This window comes from Orycteropus afer, unplaced genomic scaffold (genome assembly GCF_000298275.1).
Source record: "Orycteropus afer afer isolate SDZICR_OR568_19922 unplaced genomic scaffold, OryAfe1.0 scaffold00325, whole genome shotgun sequence".
NCBI lineage: Eukaryota > Metazoa > Chordata > Mammalia > Tubulidentata > Orycteropodidae > Orycteropus > Orycteropus afer.
In genome coordinates this window covers 835,448-850,197 of record NW_006921912.1, presented here as the reverse complement: position 1 = coordinate 850,197, position 14,750 = coordinate 835,448, and the positions used below count along the sequence as shown (strand labels likewise).

Here is a 14,750-nt window from a genome sequence, read left to right as displayed (position 1 = left end):
GCCCGTGAGATTCCTGTTACATCGTGGTCTTTTGTCTTAAATTGAGGAGCTCTGGTGGCATAGTGCTTAAGGCATTTGACTGCTAACCGGAAGGTTCAAACCACCAGCCACTCCTGGGAAGGAAGGTTGGGCAATCTACTTCCATAGTGATACTGCCTCGGAAACCCAAGGAGGGGTCACTATGAGTAGGAGATGACTGCAAGGCACATAACAACAACAAATTGAGAACACCCTTACTTGGTTTAATGGGGATTAAGAACTTTAGAATCTCAAATTCTTAAAATGGTTCTGAAAATGGATTTTCCATCCACCTTAAAAATAAGAGGATTAGTCTTTTAAGAACCCACCGGCCGCTCCCCGCCAGGTAGATGGGCCATCTCTTTGGGAGCTCTGGTAGCATAGTGGCTAAGGCACTTGACTGCTAACCAGAAGGCTGGCGGTTCAAACCCACCAGCCACTCCTCGGAAGGAAGGTTGGGCATTCCTACTTCCGTAGTGATACTGCCTTGGAAACCCAAGTAGGGGTCGCTATGAGTCGGGGCCGACTCGATGGCAAACAACAACAACAACATGTACGTGAACTCTTAGGTTCTTAATTTTTGAAAATAAATTTCTCATTCACCTAAGAAATAAAATGGAAAAACATGACAGGCATACCTCGATTTATTGTGTTCTGCTTCATTGCACTTTGCAGATAGTGTTTGTTTTTTTTTTTTTTTTACAAATTAATGGTTTGTGGCAACTCTGTGTTGAGCGAGTCTTTTGGTGCCATTTTTTCAACAGCATGCGCTCACTTCATGTCTTTGTATCACATTTGGTAATTCTCACAGTATTTCAGATTTTTTCACAATGCTGTCGCACGCTTAATAAACTATAGCATAGTGTAAACATAACATTTTATGTACTGGAAAACCAGAAAATTCACTTGACTCACTTTATTGCGATATGCACTTTATTGTGGTGGCCTGGGACTGAACCCACAATATCTCCAAAGTATGTCTGTAATGTTAAAGAGTATTTACACACATGAAGTCTCTTTTTGGTCTAGTTTAAATCTGTCTTTGCATGCTTATTCAATTACACGTATATATTCTAAATTAGAAAACATAGGAACACTTCTTTGGAGGTGCATTGTCTTGAATAGACAGTTTCATATGATACATTAAATGTTTATTTGCCCTGGAGGGCCCTGTGTGTGACTGAATTGCATCTTTGGTAATTTTTAAAGAACTTTTATCTTCCCCTTGTATTTTCTTTTATTTTGTTGTTGAGAACATACATCACACCAACAGTTTTTACATATACATTTCAGTGACGTTAATTACAATCTGAGTTGTGCAATATTTTCACCCTTCTTTTCTTTGTTCTCCCCCCTTAATGTAATCTCACTGCCCCCTAAGGTCCTATCTAACCTTTCACTGTTGTCAATTTGATCCCATATAGATAGTTATTAAAAGAACGTAATGTTCAAGACAGACATTTTTTACTAGTTAAGCTAAGCTATTTTTGGGTTTTAAGACAACTTCAGGGGATGTTTTTGGTTTCAGGTTTAAAAATAATTTCAGGACAATAGTTTTAGGGGTTCATCCAGTGCCCATGGCTCCAGAACTTGCCCTTGTATTTCATTCAAGTGCTTGAGAGTATAAATCAAGTGTAAATATTGCTTCAGAGGAGATTTTAATGTAATTATCATCCATCTCCAAATTTTCAAAAGTAACAGGAGTTCATAGGAGGGGTGGTTAGGAGAGTCAGGGCTCAGAGAAGAAACAACTGGCCCAAGAACACATTTTCCCTATAGAAAAGTAAAAGAATGATTAGTGATTAGAAAAAAATCCTTCAATGCAAGTTTCAGGTTTCAACAACTACAAGTATAGCCTTGCTCAGTTCACTCTGCTAGTGTCTACTGAAGTGTTAGAAGCTGCAACACTTCTGTTTGGAGCTACAAGTATATAGCAAATGTTATCATGTAGAAATGTGCATAAAGTAAGTAATGTACTTTAAAGTAAATGTTTACCCCTTATGTTCATCTTTTTTCAGGCCCTTCATGATGAGAGATTTTGAGATACATCTCTATCCTCAGTGTAGTTGATAGTTTGGGTGGTGAAGAGATGGCTGACAGTGTCAAAACCTTTCTCCAGGACCTTGCCAGGGTGAGTACATCTTGTTTCTTGGAAGTTGTCTCTTGACCTGTTTACTGAAGGAACTGACTGGGAAATCCTTTAGACATTTTTAAAGTGATCATCTTTGTTGGTTTTCATTCTAATTATCCTGCATTTTGTAGAATCTTGGGAGACCTAATGAGTGCTTCTCTAGTATTGAAACCTGGGTTACCTGCCTCCAGAGCCTTTTCCCCTTATTTTTATATGGTGTGGATGATGAGGATGCCTTAGGAAAATGCCCCATAAAGAACTGCCTAGGACCTGCTCACCCAAATTACCAGTAACAATTCTATTACTTTCACTGGATGTCTAAGGTCCCACATGCTAGTTGTATTCCCTCTATCTATATCCCCCACCAGCCACTCCTCGGAAGAAAGATAGGGCAATCTACTTCCATAGTGATACTGCCTCAGAAACCCAAGGAGGGGTCACTTGTTATGTGCTATCCAGTCGGCCCTGACTCATAGAGACCCCTCCAACTCCTCCTTGGGTTTCCGAGGCAGTATCACTACAGAAGTAGGATTGCCCAACCTTCCTTCTGAGGAGTGGCTGGTGGGTTTGAACTGCCAGCCTTCTGGTTAGCAGTCAAGTGCCTTAGGCACTATGCTACCAGAGCTCTTTTAGAAAGAGACAGCTCAGCTATCTGGTGGGCTCAAACTGACAGCATTGTGTGGCAGGTGACTGCCTTAGGCCTGAGGCCAATCCCTAGGGCCGAGTTCTTCAATATGAGGGTTTAAAATGTTCCCTTGAGTGAAAAAGGGGGAAATGAAGGAATGTCTTAGAAGGATTAAGTGTGATCTGTTTTCAGTATCCTTAGCTCCTTGTCTTGCCAGTCTTCTTGTGCTATAAAATTTCAACCCTGCATCAGTACTATAATATGCTGTTAATATTTGTTAGCTTTGCTAAACTGTACCCCCCCAAAAAAAAAAAAAAAAAAACTCACTGCTGTCGAGTTGGTTGGGACTCATAGCGACCCCTCCTTGGGTTGCCGAGGCAGTATCTCTACAGAAATAGATTGCCCAACCTTCCTTCCGAAGAGTGGCTGGTGGGTTAGAACCACCAGCCTTCTGGTTAGCAGTCAAATGTCTTAGACACTATGCCACCAGAGCTTCCAAACTGTACAAAAGTAAGGATCATGTCATCTTAGCCCTCAGATATGTGAGCTTAACTTTCTTAAGTATTTGAGTTTTCTGGATAAGAAAGCTGTTTTTGGAAGATTTAGCAGTTAAAAGCAAAATGAGACTAAAAATTATCCATAGGCTAAGGGTTAGGTTCACACTGACAATTTATGCTCTTACCAGTAGATGGTACATAAACTTGCCATTTCTCTGTACTGTGGCTGTTATTTCTAAAATTTGTTTTGGCGCATAACAACAAGTGAGAATGCCATCCTTTAATCTAGCCTGGCCATCATTAAAATATCTTTTTTTCCTCTTTTCATGAGATTAACCCTCTCTACTTGGGACATGTATATCTGTTATACCCAAACCCACTGCTGTTGAGTTGATTCCAACTCATAGTGACCCTATAGGACAGAGCAGAATTGCCCCAAAAGTTTCTAAGACTGTAAATCTTTATAGAAGCAGATGGTTACATCTTTCTCCCATGGATGGCTGGTGGTGGCTTTGAACCACTAACCTTTTGGATGGCAATAAGCACTTTAACCACTGCATCACTGGGGCATCTTCAGTGTGTTATAGCAACTAAATAAATGCTAAATAAACTATGATGTAATTTTTGTTGTTCTTGTTCACTTGTGAACTTTTCCTGTTAAGTTGTAAATTTCTTGAGTATTTCAATATAACCAATGTCTGTCTGGCTCATAGGAGATAGTCATATGTGAATGAGTAGATGGGTGGATGGATGGACAGACGATTGGATGGATGGATGAATAAATGAATGAATAAATACAGTTCTTTGAAATGAGTGACAGATATTTCTGGTGTTTGTGGCAGTAGCAGAAGCCTTCTTGTTATTGGATCTCTTTGAGTGTGGTTGGCAAGTGCCTCTGTCAGCATCTTATAGTCTCAGCAACAATCTTTTTTTTCTTTTTTTAAATTTTGAATTAGGAGAAAATTTACAGAGCAAATTCACTTTCCATACAGCAGTTCACATACACTTTGTCTCATGACATTGACCACAATTTACCACAGTGCAAAAACTTCCCTTCTACTTCCTCCCAATAGTTACCTCTTCCCTGTGTCCATCTCTCCATACTCTCCTGCCCCCTGAACTGTTTCCCTGTGCATAAGCAGCCCTTCTTTCTCCCATGATTGTTCTCTCTAAGGGGTGTATCTACTTCAGGTAAATGTTCAACTCATATGCCTGTCTTTTGTTTGGCTGGAAGCCACAGGTATGGGTTCAATTTCAGACCTGAAGAGCAGCTAGGGGCCATACTCTCAGTGGTTTCAACAGGCTGTATCAGACCAGCAAACCTGGTCTCCCTCCCTTTTTTTTTTTTTTAATCCAAATGATTTTGAGTTTTGTTCCACATTGTTCTCCCTCTCTATCCAGGATCTCCTACATAGATCACCTTCCAAGTGGTTGACAGTGGTAGCTGGACACCATCTAGTTCTTCTGGTCTCATAGTTGTCCAGGCTGCAGATTGGATAGTATACCAGTCACTAGGACTAATCGTTTCCATGAATTTTTGGTTTTCTTCATTCTTCTTTACTCTGGACGAGGAGAGACCCATCGTTGCATCTAGATGGCCGGTTGCAAGCGTTTAAGATCCCAGTCGCTACTCGCCAAAGTAGGAGGTGGAACAATGTTTTGTGTAGTATGTTACGCCAATTGAGCTTGATGTCCCCTGGGACTATGGTCCTGAGCCCACAGGTTCAACTTCTTGGTCCCTCTGGGTAGCTGGCTGTGACCAAGAAGTGACTAACACCTTGCCCCTTATCAGCTCTTCTCTACACCTGGGAATTCAGATCGTACAAATAAACTTATAGTACCATTGTCTGCCAACCCTATACGTGGTCTTGGATATATGCCCTGCTTCATACACATACCTACTAGTTCAGCCTGTCCACCCATCTATCCACCAGTATACCCATGTTTGCCTTCTGACAGTGCAGTACTGTATGTGCAAAAGGGTTCATCTTTATTGTCTGTACCTCCCATGTACCTCTCTATGTCATTCTCTTCCTCAATGCCACCATACTGATCACTCACATTTGATATATTGCCCTTCTCTTCACCCAAATCAATACTTATCTCTACCTAACTGTGTTCCCTCCCCTCTACTCCCACCCCTGGTAACCAGCAAAGAAAATTTCCTTCCATGGATAAACCTTTCCTTGACTTTTACAATAACAGACTAATACAGTATTTGTCCTTTTGTGATTGACTTATTTCACTGAGCATAATGTCCTCCAAGTTCATCCACGTTATACAGTGTTTTGCAGATTCTGCATTATTCTTTAGGGTTGCATAGTATTCCATAGTGTGTATGTACCATAGTTTGGTTATCCATTCCTCAGTTGATGGACACCTAGGCTGTTTCCATCTTTTGGCTATTGTAAATAATGCTGCGATGAACATGGGTGTGCATATGTTTGTTCTTGTCATGGCTCTCGCTTCTTTAGGATATATGCCTAGTAATGGAATGGTTGGGTCAAATGGTATTTCTAATTCCAACTTTTGAAGGAATCGCCATACTGCTCTCAACAGTGGTTGTGCCATTTTACAGTCCCACCAACAGTGTATGAGAGTTCCAGTATCTCCACATCCTTGCCAGCATTTGTTATTTTCTGTCTTGTTGAACTTTGCTACTAGTCTGCAGCACTCTTGAAGGACGTTCTTGTTCTCCTCCTGCTAGACTACCACGTTACTTCTGTCTTATGTGAACACCCCTTATAGCACATTTCACGTTTTAAAGTAAATGTTTCCTTGTGTCTTTCTCTATCTTTCGTCCAGCCTTGGTTCTATAGTGTTTTATTTATCCGTGTATGTCTATGGAGTTAGTATAGGATATAGAGCATGTGGTATGTATTTAATTAATACTGAAAGAGTAAAGCAAAGGACAATAAGTTGACTCTATACTATTGGTAAGTGTTTGAAGGATTAGAAAATCACTATTTTGCAACCATGTTATTCAAGATTGGTTTGGTGAAGAACTGTCAATGGATGGTAAATCAAGGGAGAATTTGGTGAGTGAGATAGTTATATGTCTCAGAAGCATCTCCCTACAGATGGCTGATTACTTGCAGGGGGTGGAGTTGCAACTAAATAGTGGAGAAGCTGGTTGCGTAATTCACCAACAAGGGCAAACAGACGTCTTGTGTCTCTGTATGTAATACCTTGAAGGGCATAGCATTTCTTCTTTGGCATTCTTATAAAAAATGCTTAACTTAATCATGAGCAAATAAGCCTAAATTGAGAGAATTCTATAACATAATTGGCTTCTGTTATATAAAAAGAAAGGCTAAATCAGTTCCTAATTAAAGAAGTGTAAAGAGACATATGTCTAAATGCAATACGTGATTCTGGACTGATATACTAAAGGCTTATAAATGCCAGAGAGCATTATTGGGACAATTGGAGAAACTGGAATATGGCTTATTGTTGTTGGGTAACATTGAGTCGATGCTGAGTCAGAACAACACCATGAGATAGAGTAGAACTGCCCCAGAGGGTTTTCTTGCAGTTTGCCAGGTCTTCCTCCCATAGAGCCACTGGGTAGATTTGAACTGCCAACCTTTTGTTAGGAGCCAAGTGTTTAACTATTGTACTACCAAGGCTCCTGTATTTGGACTGTACATTAAAGTATTTGTTTTAACATTAAATTTTATGAATTGATAATTATACTATGATTATGTAAAAGAATATCTTTGTTAGGAAATAAACAATGAAGAATTAAGGTAAGGGGGTATGATGTAGCAACCTACTCAAGTGATTCAGAAAAAAATGTGTGTATACTATATACATACACACAACACACACACATGCATATTTATGAGAATTATAATAAATACAGCAAAATATTAAAGAATATTTGAGGATTTCAAATCTACCCAGTGGCTCCGTGGGAGAAAGACCTGGCAAACTGCAAGAAAACCCTATGGAGACCTCCATTCTTGCAACTGCTCTGTAATTAGGCAACTATTTTAAAACTTAAAAACAAAACAACCAAAGTCCCTTTTGCAGTATAACAAAATAAATACAGTGGTTTCCATTGTTCTTTCACTTTAGATAGGTAGTTTTCTTCTGTGATCCATAATTTTAATCATCTCCTCTGTAGGGAATCAAGGACTCTATCTGGGGTATTTGTACCATCTCAAAGCTGGATGCTCGAATACAGCAAAAGAGGGAGGAACAGCGTCGAAGAAGAGCAAGTAGTGTCCTGGCACAGAGGAGAGCCCAGAGTATAGAGCGGAAGCAAGAGAGGTAAGGAAGACAGGCGGATATCAGAAAATATCCAAGGGCAGGGTGCTTTAGGAAGTGATCAATTCCTCGTATAGAATCAAGACTTTATACAATGACTTTTGAGAATCAAAACAAAACTTGTTGTCAAGTTGATTCCAATTCATAGCAACCCTGTAGGCAGAGTAGACCTGCCCATTGGGTTTCCAAGGCTATAATCTTTAGAGAAGCACACTGCCACATCTTTCTCCCATGGAGTAGCTAATGAGTTTGAATTGCTGAACTTTTGGTTAGCAACCATGTGCTTTAACCACTGTGGCTCCATGTTGAAGTATTTTTGTTGTTGTTGTTACTTGCCGTCAAGCTGGACCCGACTCATAGCGACCCCTCCTTGGGTTTCCAAAGCAGTATCACTACGGAAGTAGATTGCCCAACCTTCCTTCTGAGGAGTGACTGGTGGGTTTGAACCACCAGGCTTCTGGTTAGCAGTCAAGTGCCTTAAGTACTATGCTACCAGAGCTCCTGTTGAAGTATTAGTACCCCATTATTTGGTTTTTATGATGATGCAGTGGTTAAAGCACTTGGTTACTAACCAAAAGTTTTGGGGTTTGAACCCACCAGCTGCTCTGGGAGAAAGCTGTGTAGTCTGCTTCTGTAAAGATTTACAGCCTTGGGAACCCTTTGAGGCAGCTGTACTACTCTATCCTATAAGGTCTCTATGAGTTGGAATCAGCTTAGCCAGTGGGTTTTTTGTTTGTTTGTTATTGTTGTTTCCAAGATGGATAGGTGATATTTTTTTTTCACATTGAGTTAGGGTTTAGTAATAATCCTTGCTCAAAATATCATATATTTTTTTAAAATAAGAATGGTGAATAGAGAACCACAACTATTAGTTTAATAAATAATTACATGATTTTTTTATTGATAGAAAAATCTCAGACTTTCTCTTTTAATCTTCTCCATCCTAGATTTTAGGGGAAAAAAAATTTTTTAAGAAAAACTGATTCCTAAGAAATATTTCTTACCCACTTCTCATTGAGTGACATTAGGAGAATATTGGAACAACATTAGGTGCTGAAAAGTAATATGGTACCAAAATGGATAGTGGTGATAGTTGCACAGTGTGGTGACACATGATAAACATGATTAGTATCACTGAACTGTACACATAAAAGTGTTTGAAATAACAAATGTTTTACTATATTTCACCACAATAACAATATTTAGAAAAAAGCTATCAAAGAAATATATAAAATAGAAAGCTACTGAATAACAATGAGGAAATAAACTTATATGCCTTTTAAGCTAAGTACATGTGGTCTTTTCTAGTGAAACGCGTATTGTTAGTAGAATTTTCCAGTGCTGTGCTTGGAATGGAGGAGTATTCTGGGTAAGTTCTTTTCCTCAAGTTCCAGGTGCCTTGTGGTTGTCTTTGGTCTTATAAGCATCTATAGATTGTTGCTAGGTCATAATGTTTTTCAGTTGTTTTTCTTGAAAGACTGAGACAGGTAGCTTTCACATGCTAACTGCAAAAAAGGCATGAAGGCAGCATCTTCCTCTGACCTCCTCTAACTTCACAAAGGGGAGAGAGAGAATCATCAGCAGCAGGCCAAGGCCGACCCCTGAGTCTGGACATACTGCTGCCTTCTAACGTTTTTACCAATTCTGACACCAGCCATCCTTCCCATGCCACTCACTACTCCTGCTGGGTAGCAGAATTTGTTGGAATGGCCACACAGAACTCACAGACAATACTCAGGATTATGGGTTTTTTTAGGGAAGTAACAGGCTACAGTCAGGTTCAGGAATGCACTTAGGATACAGTTCTTCCATCAGGGCAGTCTCCCTTCAGGCATGCTTCTCTGGCCCTTGGTCTCTTGGCCTGGCCATTGCCCTACTCAAGTAAGCATTGCAAAGATCTTTTAGCTCTTCCGACAGGTACACCTAGGTGCACCCCATTCCACCAGCAAGCCTTCTGCCCAAAGTCACTCAGTTTTCTTGCTGTGTTGACTGGCAGGCCCACCACTCTGTCTTGTGCGTCTTGGTTCCTCAGCCAGTCTTCTCTGCCGTCTTTTTGTGAAGAAGGTCCAGCTCAGAAATCTTGGATCCAAGGACATGCTCCACTCCACCTCTGGTTCTTCTCTTTTGATGACAGTGAGATCTCCTTTCTTGTCTATAGGAAGGCTCATTTTAAGCCTAGCAGAATGACAAAACTAACCAATCCCCACATTAGAGTTCTATACAACTCATTTGTATGGTCCCACCCAGTAATCTGGTGGGAGTCACAAAGACTGGTTAGAAAAGCCATACCAAGTAATTCACTGTACCACACTGACATATGCTTAAGAATATAGCTAGTAAGTCTCTGCCCTTGCAGTGATTTTATTCCCATTCAAGAAAGAACATTTGGATATGAAGAATGTTGGGGCTAGTCCTGAATATATACTTTTCAGCTTTTGAAAAATGTGACTTGTTCACAAATCAACCAGATCGATTACCATTGATACTTATACTGGAAAAATTAACTAAGAACCAGTGAAGGCTCAAGTGAAATTTGGGTATTTTGAAGAACAGACAGTTAAATGTTTTCTTTGACTTGGAATTAATGTAATTCAATTCATTTTAATCAAATTTTCCAGATACTCTGATTTTAGATAATTAGTTTTGGACTTAATAAAACATCACTACATACTTAGGTTATGCTTGTATTTTAGCTGGGATATTTGAGATGTTCTTCCATGAACCCTAAAAGTTTCACTGTTTTGTAGGCAGTGTCAGGTTTGTACCTCTCTGTAGGAATATTGCAAAGTAGAAGTGGATCAAATTTTGATGCAGATAGTGATGGTTCAAATAGTGATAGCCCCTTAATTTGTATAATGTACCTTCATCTGGAAAATAATTACACCAAAGGGTGACAGCCTCCCAATTTATATAATGTACTTTCATCTGGAAAATAATTACACTGAAACTTGCAACTCTTGTCTTAAAGATGTTTTTGATGTTTGCCTTACTACTTTTTCCTTTAGTTCAGTCTCCTCTTGTTTTACCGAGTGTTTATTCCTGTGCTTCAGTCGGTAACGGCACAAATTATTGGTAAGTGATATTCTTGCTGTTCACTAGGGATGGAGGTGGAAGATACTTCCATTCTCCCGCAGTATATTAAACATTTTGTATGTGTTTAACTCAAATCTCTTAACAACCCTTTAAGAATGGATACTATTTTGTATCCATTATATGGATGAGGAAATGGAAGTTAGTTATTACCAAGTTTAAACCATAAGTACATGGCAGACTGGCATTTAAACTCAAGTGGTTTCCAATAAACTGTATCTTAATCTGTGACATCGCAGTCACTGTTACATGAACAGGCTTATTTCAAAGTAGGCAACATGTACCTATTAAATAAAAACAAACCCACTGCCATTGAGTCAATTCCAATTCATACTCACCCTATAGGAGAGAGTAGAACTACCCCATAGGTTTCCAAGGCTGTAGTCTTTACAGAAGCAGGCTGCCACATCATTCTCCCAGAAGGGGCTGGTGGGTTTGAGCTGCTGACCTTTCAGCAGCCAAGCACTTAACCACTGTGTCACTAGGGTTCAATACAACAACTAGGAATAAGACTATATGAAGTAGGAATAGTGAAGCTCCAGTAAGAAAGAAATATGTGTACTGAAAAAGAATAGTCATGAAATAGGAGTTGTCTCCTAGTTTTCCATTTCTTTAGTTGAACTAATAAATTTTTTTTCCCTCAGGTGATCCATCACTACATGGAGATGTTTGGTCGTGGCTGGAATTCTTTCTCACATCAATTTTCAGTGCTCTTTGGGTGCTTCCCCTGTTTGTGCTTAGCAAAGTTGTCAATGCCATTTGGTTCCAAGTAGGTTCATGGCAGAAAGGCAATTGGGTCCAACAGCATGATGGGTTGGTTGGTAGGTGGCAGGTTTCCACTGATGAAGACAGTGTCCATATAGGAGACTTATTGCTTATCCTTAACCTTTTTTTGGCCAAGCAGCCAGTGAGTGATCTTTGTGTTCTCATGAAATGGGATAATTGTCTCAGGTCACTGGAGCATCTTGTTGTCATTTGGCAGTTCTAGTGGCAGACCAGTGGTCGTAGCTCTAGGGATACTTACCAGGGTCATTTAATTAATGTTTTGTTGAGCTACTTTCTCTGTTACAGGACATAGCTGATCTGGCATTTGAAGTATCAGGGAGGAAGCCTCACCCATTTCCTAGTGTCAGCAAAATAATTGCTGATATGCTCTTCAACCTTTTGCTGCAGGCTCTTTTTCTTCTCCAGGTGAGACCAGCCTTCTGAGCACTTGGGCAGATTAAATAGAGTTTCACTAGGGGGCATACCCCAAGGAGAAGGTGTAACATTTTTTCTAGCATATGTATGCCCTTGGCAGAGATATGTGGAGTCATAGCATAAACACAGCACATCATTCTGGAGCATCAATTTGACTTGGTAACAGTTTAAAATCATCTTTCACAGAACAAATATATTACAGAACTTTAAAGTCTTAGTTATAAGAAATGTGAATTTACGTTCTCTGTCACCCTGGACATTCTCTTTCTGGCTTTTCAGAAGCTTGAGAAGCAATTATGGCTTTGTTGGCAGATAGTGATGGTTCATTCAGAGAAGCAGGTGGATAATGTTAGGTCTCTGAGGCTTTAGAATTAAGATCTTAATATTTGTTCTTCAGGGAATGTTTGTGAGTCTCTTCCCCATCCATCTTGTTGGTCAACTGGTTAGTCTCCTGCATATGTCCCTTCTATATTCACTGTACTGCTTTGAATATCGCTGGTTCAATAAAGGTAAGTGCATCTTTCTAACAGAAATAAACTCAGAACTTGAAGGATTAGTTTAAAAATGCTGCTGTTAAGCACACTTATTAAACTGCTCTGTACTTAGGCCTTTGGTAAATCATCTTTGAAAGGAAATAGCCTCATTGCCAAGAGGGAGCTTAATTCTGCCTAAATGGTGTATTGTTGTTGTTGTTGTTATCGTGTGCCCTTGAGTTGGACCTGACTCATAGTGACCCCTCCTTGGGTTTCTGAGACAGTATCACTACAGAAGTAGATTGCCCCATCTTCCTTCTGAGGAGTGGCTGGTGAGTTTGAGCTGCCAGCCTTTTGGTTAACAGTCAAGTGCCTTAGGCACAACACTACCAGAGCTCCCTAAATGGTTAAGTCCTACCTTTTTATTTGTTGTCTTTCTTTGTTCAAGACTAATCCTGACGAATGATGCTGGTGTTGTAATTCATAATTAATTCATTTAGTCTTCCAGCTGTGAAATTGTGATTATTGAATTGTTAAAACTGAGTAGAAGTTTTATATCAGATGTACACAATTCTAATTTATATACCAGCAATGTTCTAAATGGCAGATCTCTACCTGAAACACAATCTTTAAGTAGTTTGTCTTCCCTAGTCATTTGATTAAAATGAAGTATACAGTCTAATTGTATTGCCTCTCTTGTTGTAGGAATTGAAATGCACCAGCGGCTGTCAAACATAGAAAGGAATTGGCCTTACTACTTTGGATTTGGTTTGCCCTTGGCTTTCCTCACAGCAATGCAGTCCTCATACATTATCAGGTAATTTGGCTAGAGGGATTTGAAGGGAATTAGTCAAAACAGAGATTCATGTACCCGTGCCTTCTATTTGTTTGCTACTGTGCTAGGCATTCTGCTTTTTTTCTTGATCATCAGGAGACATATAGGAGTTTTCTCACAAACATTTGACAGTTGGCATTAAAATTGAATCTTCATAATTCCGTATCCCATGTTGCCTTCTGGAGCTATGTTAAATATAGGCAGTACTTAAAGAAACTTTTGTTCTTTTTGAAACAGATGATTTATATATTAAAATTTCACCAAGCCATTGTGTTTGCACTGGAGGTGAAGAAGTTGCGTTTCTCATATCTTCTCCAAAACCATGGCTATGATGAATAATTAGGTATTTTATTTCTTCTTTTTACAGTGGCTGCCTCTTCTCCATTCTCTTTCCTTTATTCATTATCAGCGCCAATGAAGCAAAGACCCCTGGCAAAGCGTAGTAAGTATTAACCAGTGGTGAGCAAAGTTTTTGCTGTGTAAAGGATTGAGTGAGTCTATAATGCCACAATTATGTGAGTGAGACTTTTTTTTTTTTTTTTTTTTTAATAGCTTACTTCATTGCATAAAATCTTTAACATACAGTTTTAAGAGAGGAAAAAAAATACTTCTGGGATATATTCCCAGCTTTTCCTCATGCATATTTGCATATAAATATGCACATATCTTCCAAAAATTGATCCTGCATACTCTTAAAATTTAAAAATACGGTGAATATAAGAAGCACTTGTAGACACTTGTAAGAATGGCCAACCTTCTTTAAAAAAGTAATGGGCCATAAGATCTGGCCATGTGATTATTTGTAATGGCAGTAGAATATAGTTTTTTAAAATGAGTTTAATCAATTTTGGTTGAGTCACTGGGGGTACTTGTATTAGAACTCTAAGGTCTGTTCTGGATTTTTACATGCTTTGCTGTCCACTAATATTCAGTGTATACCTTAGTGGGCATAATTGCCTCGCTCTTAGAACTGAACCACATATGGCATATGATATCCTCAGACACTGCTTCAACTTTGTACTATGAAATCAGCCATAGAAAAGTACTTCTTGAATCAGAGTTAATCTTCTGAAATATAATGTCATCTAAGAGACCTAGTCCTTCAGAACTAATAATTATTTTGTGCTCCCAGCTTCGACGGGACCCAGAACATTCTTTAGTTACTCCCTGTTCAATCCGTGTGTCTGAATATCTGCACTTCCTTGGTCGAATGTTGGTTTTCTTTTTTTTTTTTTAATTATATTGTGATTTGAGTGAAAGTTTACAGAACAAATTCATCTTCCATACAGCAGTTCACATACACTTTGTCTCATGACATTGACTACAATCTCCCGTAGTGCAACAGCTTTCCTCCCACTTTCTCCCCATAACACCTCTTCCCTGTGTCCTTCCCTCTCATGAACTCCTGCCCCCTGAGCTGTCTCCCTGTGTGTACACAGCCCTTCTATTCTCCCATGATTGAGCTCTCCAAGGAGTGTATCTATCTCAGGTAAATGTTCAACTCATAATGCCTGTCTTTTGCTTGGCTGGAAGCCACAGGTGTGGGTTCAGGTCCAGACCTGAAGGGCAGCGAGGGGCCTTAGTCTTAGGGGTTCCACCGGGCTCTATC

The 14,750-nt window shown here is 39.5% G+C and overlaps 1 protein-coding gene across 1 annotated transcript in view; it reads left to right on the top strand.

Annotated features, from left to right (window-relative positions):
* Positions 1–2,074: 2,074 nt before the first annotated feature.
* Positions 2,075–14,750, top strand: part of EI24 (EI24 autophagy associated transmembrane protein) — a 14,211-nt gene continuing 1,535 nt past the window's right edge. Inside the window, exons 1-9 of the mRNA XM_007952102.2 lie at positions 2,075–2,149; positions 7,401–7,546; positions 8,852–8,912; positions 10,549–10,615; positions 11,278–11,402; positions 11,705–11,824; positions 12,231–12,342; positions 13,012–13,123; positions 13,509–13,583. Coding sequence (XP_007950293.1) covers positions 2,108–2,149; positions 7,401–7,546; positions 8,852–8,912; positions 10,549–10,615; positions 11,278–11,402; positions 11,705–11,824; positions 12,231–12,342; positions 13,012–13,123; positions 13,509–13,583 — 860 coding nt within the window. The 5' untranslated portion in view covers positions 2,075–2,107. The remainder of the gene's footprint in view (positions 2,150–7,400; positions 7,547–8,851; positions 8,913–10,548; positions 10,616–11,277; positions 11,403–11,704; positions 11,825–12,230; positions 12,343–13,011; positions 13,124–13,508; positions 13,584–14,750) is intronic.